We start from the raw sequence: 9,741 nt of genomic DNA, 5'->3' as shown, positions 1-9,741 counted from the left end.
AATACAAGTTTGGTGACTTCTGACAATGAGCGACCTTAATTCGGGCCGTGCGCGCTGCGTTCCTTGCCCAGCCTGTGCCTGGACCCCTGCTGGGACACATGGGGTGTCTCCTGCTGCAGCAAGAGCCCGAGTTCCCCCCCACCCCACCCCCAGAGCAGGCCCTACGCGCCGTGCACTCTCCTCCTTTATTCCCCCCCGAAACACCTTCTGGAAGAGACAGCAAGCACCTGTTGAGGGGATGGCCCCTCACCCGCAGGTACCTTTGGGGTCAGCGTCGCGCTGAACGTCGTCCTGTGTTCCGGCAGCCATGCCGGCTTCCTCAGAAGGACAGTCCCGTAGTGTCCCCTGCAGCGGTGTGCAGGGGGGTGCAGGGGTGCCAGGTGCTGGGGCCTCCCACTCTCCGCTCCTCGTCCTGAGCTCCGAAGACACCCCCAATCCTCAGGATGAGGGCCCGTCCCCTGGCAATCGTGCTCCAGCCTCCCCACCCGAGGGGCACCTGCCGTCCCCCCCACACCCTATATCCAGCCTGCAGATGCTTATCAGAGTCCGAAGGCAAAATAAGCCCTTTTCTCAGCCAGAAATAACCCAGGTGTCAGCGCGGGGCAGGTTCCTACCGTCCCTCTGCAGACGGGTCCCTGGGGGCTGAGGCTCCTCCGGGTAGAGGCTGGCGGGGGAGGACCTGGGTCTGGGTCGGGACTCTGAGGGGGCGACAGGGTCAGAGGATCCTCTCACTCCCTCCGCCCCCTTCCTCCTTCCTCTCCCCACCCGCATTCCCTTCTTTCCCTCTTCCTTCTTCCTTTCTTCCTTCCTTCCTTTCTTTTTTTCTTTCTTTCTTTTCTTTCTTTCTTTCTTTCTTTCTTTCTTTCTTTCTTTCTTTCTTTCTTTCTTTCTTTCTTTCTTTCTTTCTTTCTTTCTTTCTGATTTTATTTATTTATTCATAAGAGACACACACACACACACAGAGAGAGAGAGAGAGAGGCAGAGACCCAGGCAGAGGGAGAAGCAGGCTCCATGCAGGGAGCCCGACGCGGGACTCGATCCTCGGTCTCCAGGATCATGCCCTGGACCAAAGGCAGATGCTCCACCGCTGGGCCACCCAGGGATCCCCCTTTCCCCTCTTTCTTCCTTTCCTCCCACATCCGTTTTGAATCTCGTGTGTTGGTGGACGGTGCGTCCCGGCCCCTTTCTCTTCAGGGGTGACACACGAGGACCTTTGAAGATAAACTGGGATCAGAGTGAAACTCCAGTGGGTCAGCGTCTCCACAGGCTCCGGGGGCCTCCAGAGCCCGGGTCAGTTCGCAGTCGCACCTGAACGACAATCCACACCGGTCATAAGGCCAAACGGTGGCACTGAAGTCGTGCACGGGCCTTGGATTCTCTCCATCGGCTGGGACGCCGTGTTCACCCGTCCACCCTCCCCGCCTGCGCACTCTTGCCCGGGACAGCATGGTTTGCTTTTGCTCTTTTCTTTTCTTTTCTTTTCTTTTCTTTTCTTTTCTTTTCTTTTCTTTTCTTTTCTTTTCTTTTCTTTTCTTCTTTTTTTTCTTTTCTTCTTTTTTTTCTTTTCTTTTCTTTTTTCTTTTCTTTCTTCTTTTCCTTTTTCTTTTCTTTTCTTCTTGTTTCTTCTCTTTTCTTTCTTTAAAGATTATATAAAAAAAGATTGATTATTTATTTATTTATTTATTCAGGAGAGACACAGAGAGAAAGAGAGGCAGAGACACAGGCAGAGGGAGAAGCAGGCTCCATGCAGGGAGCTCGACGTGGGACTCGATCCCAGGACCCCTGGGTCACGCCCTGAGCCGAGGGCACATGCTCAACCACAGAGCCACCCAGGCCACCCTGAATGGTTTTCTAAGCCGGGGTCCGCCTGGTAGAGGTAGAATTTTGAATGTGAATTGCTTTTTGTTGTTTTTTTTTTTTTCTATGCAGTCCCCGCCCATCCAGAGTAGCAATTATTATTATATTATTATACGGTTGCCAGCAATGATTACGTAGGTAATTGTATACATAGATATAATTATATACAGATATAATTTGTATACATTTTACAGTTTGTTCAAAGCAATGGCCCATACATGGTATCATTTGCTGCCCACAAGAGCCCTGTGATGTGGGAGGGCAGGGTATCTTCAAATGTGTGGCCGAGGAGATCAAGGTCCAGAGAAGAAACGATGGGCAGGAGCCAAGGCAAGAAGCCCAGGGCCTGACCTCCGGTCCTGGGCCGTTTCCACCCTGCACGTCCACCTGCCACCCCTCCAGTCTGGCTGCAAGTGTGTATTCCCCAAGGGGCTACTAGTTGCTGACTCAGCCGAGCATTCATTTCATGATCACTGGGCTCCAGTCACTGATCTACACTGGGAATATATAGCAGTGAAAATAAAAATGGAACAAAACCCAAATGGGCTCCTTCTGTGCGTGAGGATCAGGCCCTGTTAAGGGCAGCACCTTGGGGAGGAGCTCACACCCGGGTCTGAGCCCCAGCTCCCCGCTTCCCCAGCAGCATCCTCTTCCGGCAGAGTTTTCAAAACTTCTGGGTCTCAGTTTCTTAATCAGTGGGTGGGGAATGATTCCAGCCCCCACCCATGCGTGTTGTGAGGAATACACGAGCAGATGCAACAAGGATCGGAGTCGTCTCTGTACGCGGCAAGCCCTCTGTACGTGCTGGTTGTGCGTCGACCTACCTTGGGGGGGACTAAAAACACTAAATATGTGTGAAGATTGGAGAACGCTTAGGGATGCTTTGCAGTAAAATTGGGGCCATGACTCAATGCTTCTTTCTGGCTTTTTTTTTTTTTTTTTTGTCTTAGCAGAGACAAACCTTCTCTTGTCTGTACCTCCCTTTGCCTCCCCCCCCCCAAGAAGAAATGGCCAAGTTTAAAAAGTATTCATTTGGGCTTTTCTTCCAGAGGTCTCTGCAGCTCTACTCCGTTCTCCTTGAGTCCCTAACGCAATACTTCACGTTTGTACCTGTCCAAATAACATAAAATAGAAGTCTAGGAGTAGGGGTTGTATACTGAAGACATACAGGATGTCCGTGACGTAGTCTGTGCCTCTGTATTGACAGATGGCATTTGGAACATTCCAGGCTGAAACTTTCCAGTTGCTTCGCAGATAGAGCGAGCCTCCCAGCACCTCCGCCGGCCCCACCGGTAAGGTGGTAGCTTGGCTCTGGCCACCCTCCTGCTTGACTCCCCACTCACACTGGGGCACCGAGAGGACTGATATCCTTGGTGGTCCCAAAAGATTTTCTCATGGCTCTGCCAAGGCAGGTCAATTAGTTACTTGTCTCACTTTGATTATTCTAACATTCTGAGGGGAGTCGGCCTTCTGCTCCGGGTGTGCAAAAGTGCAAAACTTTCCAACGTGATCTAGTGTCTCTTGAGATGTGGCTTTGTGCATCAGTCCACGGGCAGGCTGACCGTATGTCTGCCCAGGACAGTCACCCTTTATGTTTGGGGTCCTCGTGTAATTGTTCATAGTCCCCGCTTTGTGCTTGACAAGCATCCTGGCTGGGGTGATGCCCTGGTCACCTACCCGCGGCACACAGCGAGCCTTCTCTTAGCCACTGTCTGTGAGCTGGGCACAGCAGGGCCTTTGAGGCCTAAGGAGTGTGGCGAGAGTTAGAAATTTAGAAAAAGTGATGGCTAGAAACCTGCTCTTAACTAAACACTGAGCCTCACAGTCACACAACATAACCCGCTCAAGATACAGTGTTAGGGCGGAAACAGAGTTCCCCAGATACCCATGCGCACCCCATGGGTTCCCAGGCTTCCCTGCAGTCATGGGACTCGCAGAGGGGCCAATGTCGTGGTGAGCGGATGCAAAGGGTCAGGGCAGCGAAGATGCTGTCCCACTACATTTCACTGTCTGTGCCGAAGGGACCTTGGGCTGTGACGGCAGCGCAACCTGGAAATGGAGACACCCCTCGCAGGGAAGCTTGGCCTGCTCCCGTCAGACTTGCGTGAGCGAGAAGGAAACACTGGCTGGGTGACTGAGCTTTTCAGTTGTTGCTGCAGCACGGCAGTGCGTGGACCTGAAGCTAGAATATTCTTGCGTCTGCAGAAGATGAGAATTGTCTTTTAGCAAAGTGCGGCCTACAGGTGAGCGCGCGTTTCCCTGTCTTCTGAACCAGCGAGCCCTTTCGTGGGTGTCCTGGCCTTTCCAGAAACAGTGTTTGATCTGTAAGTATGGCCTGGAAGGTGGAGACCTGGAAAAAGCCCGTGGCCTTCCCACCATGCACACTCCCCTCCTACAGAGCTGCGGGGGGCGGGGGGGCGGGGGGGGGGCCGGGGGTGTCAAGTATCAAGCACCCTGTGCCCGACTCTGTGAGCTACTTGGAACACCAAAGACATGCAAGACCTGGAGCCAAATGAGACATAGTGTCTCACTGTTGTTCAGCTCTGCCCAGAAGCCCAAATGCTTAAGACATCAGGGGGAGAAGCTATCGTGCCGGGTCGCTGCAGAGTTCGGGTTGGGGGTACTCCTGCTGAGTGAGTCCCTGCTTTGGCTGAAACTGAGTCACAGTTCAAGCTGGTGAGTTTGTTTCCCAAATGCCAGCTGGTGGATGGGCAGCATCGGAATCTTCTGGACACTAAAAAAAAATTAAAAAATGATACACGTGTAGGCCCATCTTCCCTGGAGACTTTGATTCTCAGTCGACCCAGGGTGGATTCCGGCTTAAAAAAAAAAACCAAAAAACCATCCCGACCACCAGGAATCGTGATGAACCTCGAGTGATGGCTGACAAAGGAAATGTGATATTAGTTTCATATTATTTCAATGAATTCAAGGAGTTGCCAGTGTTCTCTCTGGGATCTGGTGATGCACCGTAGAACCGGGAGCAAGCGCTTCTGGGCCACAGGAGGTACGGATGCGCTGTGACCCGTGTGACATCAGGCTCTCGCCAGAATGCAAAGCGAGATGCAAACTCCCTTATCTTGTGAGACTCGCTCCTCTGTCTCCGCTAAGGGCCTGACGTTCGGCTGAAGAGCAGTGTTTCCAGTGCGTGGGACCTACCGGGGGGGAGGGGTTAGAGGATGCGCTGAGCAGGGTGCAACCAGCATTAAAACAAAAAATTAAATAGACCAGGAGGGCGGGGGCTGGGAAGAGTGCATGACGTATGTTCAGGGTAGGTGTTGTTCTGGAAAACTCGTTTCGGTGGGTGTGTCGTGCTTTGGGCCTCCATGTATTTCTTTCTGCGTGTCACGGCCCAAGACGCCTGGAAGTCTCAGCCGGACGGCGTACATCAGCCGTGGCCCTCGATTACTTGGGGGCAGCCCCTGTCTCCTCTTCTAGAAGAGGGATAGGAGGCGGCCCCCGGAGGGCAGACCGGGTGGCATACAAGTACTTCGGGGAGGCTCCCTGGGAAGTAACAGAAAACCAATTTGTGGGTGATCACATATGGGGGGACAAACCAATCTCAGGAAGCCCAACCGAGAGCAGCTGACTCACCTGTCACCCTGTCACCTGGGGCCAGCTGGGTTTCCCCGGAGCCCAGTCTGGCAGAGTTTCCCCTGCCTTGCCTGGGGGAGCCTGGCCCCCCGCTGGCTGCTACTGCTGTGGGCGAGGCCCAAGTGGTGTCAGGACAAGGCTCCATCGGTCCCGGAGGAGCGTGCGCCCGGCAGCGGCCTATCGCGGTGGGTGGGTGGGGTGCTGTTCCCAGGCAGGGGGAGAAAGGCCAGACTAGGTGGGCTCTGGGCCACGCGGGACTTAGGGCACGAGCGAGCGTGGGCCAGGTGAGCCCCTCTTCTTCCAAGCCCTGAGGTCTCTAAGACCACTCGGGCACACGGATCCTAGAAGAGAACCGCGTGGGGCCAACGGGGTGTCGCGGAGCACCTTGTGTGTGGGCCTTGGTGGGGGCAGGTGCCTTCTGCCGGCTTGGGAGGGGCTTAGCGGTGGCCTTTGAGGGGACCCTGAGAGTGCTGGGCTGTCCCTGGGGCTGCTCTCTTTGGAGCGAGCCGGCCCCCCTCTTCTCTGCAGGAAGAGAGGAGGAGGAAGGGAGAAAATAAGACCTTAAAGGACATCACTGAAGGCTCCAGGGGCCCCAAAGCCCCCCCCCCCACCCTATTTCCAAGTGTCCTATTTACAACAAAGCCCCTGAGTGGTCGGGGGAGGTCCTGGCCGCTGCTGCCACTTCCACCTTTAAAGCTCTCACACTATTTGGGAATGAAAAAAACCGCCAGGAAGGCAACGATGGAATTTGCAAAAGCAACACGGGCCTGTTCAAAGCTGCAGGGTGAACGCCTTCAGTCCCGCCACGGATCTCTGGGGCGGCCCTCGGGCTTCCTCAGGCCGCTGGGGACAGGGGTGAAAGGGCAGGTGCACTCACCACCTGCCTCCACCAGCCGCCCCCGCCAGGGGCCCCTTGCTGCTTGGAAGGGCACAAAACTCCCTCCCTCCCTAACCGGGCTTTCTCAGGATGGTGGTCCTCCAAATTTTGGGTGCGTACGCCTCACCTGGGGAGCTCGTCCAAAAACATTAGCCTCAACTCCACCTGCGGCCCTTCCAATTTAGCAGGCCTGAGATGGAACCCCAGGGTCTGTATTTTGAGATGCATCCCCCACCCACGCACCCCCTGACCTGCCCCGGCGTATGCAGGGGTGCCCATGGAGGCAGACCACATTCTGAGAGGCTGCGGGGAGGCTGGCCAGGGAGGGGAGGCTTGCACCCACCAGCCCTGGGCCTCACCCAGAGGTGGGACTCCTGTCCTCCTGTGCTGCTTATTAGGGCCTGGCTGGGTCCTGAGGTTGGTTGGTTTTCAGAAAGAGGCCTCAGACACCTGCTCCTCACCAAGCCCTGGGGCAGACGAAGAGGAGAGAATGGCTAATCGAGCCTCAACATGCTTTGTAAATGCCTTTTCTACACGGAAGAAAAGAACAACAAAAGGCAAACAAAAACAAAAAAAAAAAAAAAAAAAAAAAAAACCCCAAAAGATCAAAACATTTATAAAAGCAAAATGTGTGGAAAATCCAAGGCCTGGGCTTCCTTCTGGGCAAACCAACCAACCAACCAAATCTTGAAAGGTAAATCTAGCTGTGGCCCCTCAACCAGATTCCCTGACCCAGTCCCAACCGTCTGGTCCAGTCCCCACCCACCCCTCCACCCCACCCAGCACCCCCTGGACCCGTGGTGGCCTTGTCTTCGCTTCGGTTTTCTCAGGGTCACCCACACGTGGCGTAAGGTTGAACAAAGACATTTATTTGTAAAACCAATTCCCAGTGGGGGAGAGGGTGTATCCATAGAAAGTAGAGTGGTGGTCGTGCAGAGGGCCACATGCATACATCAGTGACACCAAGGGCCCAACCAGACGGGCCGCTGCGGGCACTGGGGAGCTACCGACCCCGCCAACAGAGAAGCAAAATGTCCTTTCCGCTCCAGCACACGGTTGTGCCAAGATGTCCTGTGAGAAGGCAATTTGGTCTGACATCCACGGTGAAGTCATCAGGGAACAATTGAGGGAGCCTTTTTTTTTTCTTCCCTATTCTGTGTGGCTCGTTTGCTTCCCACCACACCCGGCTAAAAGCCTAAGTGGTCCTCCGCCCTCCAGAGGATGGGGGCAGTGTCAAAGCCCCGGGGCCTCCTCACATGCCCATCCTTATGCTCTGAATGATCTGAAAGATAGCTGGAAGGAGGAAAACAAGACACAGGCTCAGACAGAGGCAGCCCGCAGCTGGAAACCCCAGGCCGCAGCCAGCCCTGCTTCTGCTGACCACCCCCCCCAAACTCCAGGCCCCTGACATGTTAGCATACAGCTGATTAGATATTTCCTAACAAGGAGTTAAGTTAACAAGAGGTCAGTGAACTTCTTTAAAAAGGCAGCCTTGCTCGGCCTGCCCAGGGATGCCTGGGGGATTTATGGATAACTCCGGCTAATTCCAGCGGGAGCTAAGGCCAGCATTCCCTCAGGCGGAGAGCTTTGGGCCCCCTTCCCCAGAAGCCTTTGGTGGTGGCTGCAGGGGACCGGGTTGGGGGGACACAGGGCTGCCCTCATCGAACAGGTCAGCGAGGCTGCCTTTCCCAAGCTGCAGTGCCCTGGAAAACAGGCAGCCCCTGAGCTGGGAAGGCGGGCCAGGTGGTCGGAGCAGGTGCAGCAGGCTGGGGCCCTGGGTGCGGGAGCCCGGGGAGCAAGCTGTCCTGGCGGCTAGCCCCCATCCAGAGCAACACTGAGTTCACACTGAGGGGCTGGGAGCCTGTAAGCCCGCAGAGAATTCTGGTGCCCTGCTGATTGTGCTAAGAGCTGGTGAGACAGCTCCCCAGCCTGGGTCTCGCTAGGGAGTTCTTTTGTTTGTTTGTTTGTTTGTTTGTTTTTGTAGCTATGGTGTTCAATTGTGTCCCAGCAGAGTGAGGCCCAGCTTCTATTTTGCACCCTGTCCGGAGGGCAGTGTTGGTCGGTCCTGATGAGGACGACGGGCATCATGATGCACACGGCTGCGACCATGCGTTGTGCGATTTTTTTTTTTTTTTTTTTTTGGAGGCGAGGCTGGGTATCCTTCCACTTAATCATGTCTAAACACGGAATAAACAGGAAAGCAGTGGAGCGGCCGCAGTAAAACAGGCTCTCCAGAACCCTGAGGAAACACGTCGTTGGCATTCCATGATCTAACTTTAGTGAGCACGCACTGGGCGCCAGGTCCCGGGCTTCGGGTGTGCAAAGATCAGTAACACGCAGGGCCCTGGGCGATCTTTCCTGGACAGCTAGATGTGAGGGCGAGATAAGGCCTGAATGCACCTTTTTTTTTTTTTCTAAAAACAAACCAAACCAAAAAACAACCCTGCACCCATCGCCACTACTCTCCTCAATTGGATGCACACCAGACATGACATACTATTAATTTTTCATAAATGTTCAGTGTCACCATAATGAGAAACGGTCCTTGGTAAGACTCTGCTGTAACATCGTCGTGGAATATATGTGAGGTTTTCCACCTGACACCAACAGCTCCGGTTGGCTGGGCCCTGGGCTCTCATTTCTGCTTCTGTTTTGATTATTATGATCTCCGCTCACCTCTATGGTGTCACCATACCACCATGCAGTGGCCCCTCTTCTATCATCATGTTGCTACAGACCCAGCAGGGCTGTTAGAATTACATGGAGCATTAAAGCCAGCCGGTTCTGCATGAAGGTCGGAGGGGCTCTTCTCCAGAGGGAGCGAAGGAGTGAATTCAACAACTTGGGATATTTAATTCTGGTTGTGCTGGGAGGTTTCCTTGGCTTCTTCTGGGTTTGGGGATGGGTCTTGACTGGAGAAGGTACTAACTGGGTGAGAAGGCACCTTACCGAGATGTATAAGCTCCCGGAAATCATGGACATCTCTGTCCTCCCCTCCCAAGGCGGACAAGGGATAAGAATCAGATAAACATTCTGTGGTCCAGCTCACCAGGACTGCTGGGAGGCCCCTGTATAGTCAACAACATTAGGGGAAAAATATTTACGTCTACCCTGCCTCATGTTTTGTTCTTGGGTTCGGAGGAAAACGTCCCTAATCTTGACAAACAAGTTGACAGTGGAATGTTAGGGTTAGATGGAACCAGGTTTTCACTGAATAGCTGTGTGACCCGACAAATAATTTAACCTTTTCGAGCCTGTTTCCTCTGGGGTAAAATGAGGACCGTGGTGTTTGCAGTGCTTGTTATAGGGTTTAAACGATATGACACATTGACACATAGGAAGGCTCTGTGACACTGAGGACTCCACCCCGGAGCTGTCGCTGATGTCACCATCCCTGCAGTAATGACTGATGC

At 53.9% G+C, this 9,741-nt stretch overlaps 1 protein-coding gene and 1 long non-coding RNA gene across 2 annotated transcripts in view; one reads left to right on the top strand and one right to left on the bottom strand.

The window, feature by feature from the left end:
* Positions 1-641: 641 nt before the first annotated feature.
* Positions 642-2,718, top strand: LOC140608132 (uncharacterized). Its single transcript, XR_012010149.1, has 3 exons — positions 642-1,449; positions 1,689-1,876; positions 2,052-2,718. It is a non-coding gene; the product is annotated as an uncharacterized lncRNA (long non-coding RNA).
* Positions 2,719-7,176: 4,458 nt separating this feature from the next.
* SERP2 (stress associated endoplasmic reticulum protein family member 2) overlaps positions 7,177-9,741 on the bottom strand; it is a 21,083-nt gene continuing 18,518 nt past the window's right edge. The window contains exon 3 of the mRNA XM_072782994.1: positions 7,177-7,621. Coding sequence (XP_072639095.1) covers positions 7,581-7,621 — 41 coding nt within the window. The 3' untranslated portion in view covers positions 7,177-7,580. The remainder of the gene's footprint in view (positions 7,622-9,741) is intronic.

The sequence above is a fragment of the Canis lupus genome, chromosome 17 (genome assembly GCF_048164855.1).
Source record: "Canis lupus baileyi chromosome 17, mCanLup2.hap1, whole genome shotgun sequence".
NCBI classification, from domain to species: Eukaryota; Metazoa; Chordata; class Mammalia; order Carnivora; family Canidae; genus Canis; species Canis lupus.
This window is presented reverse-complemented; position numbering and strand designations above follow the sequence as displayed.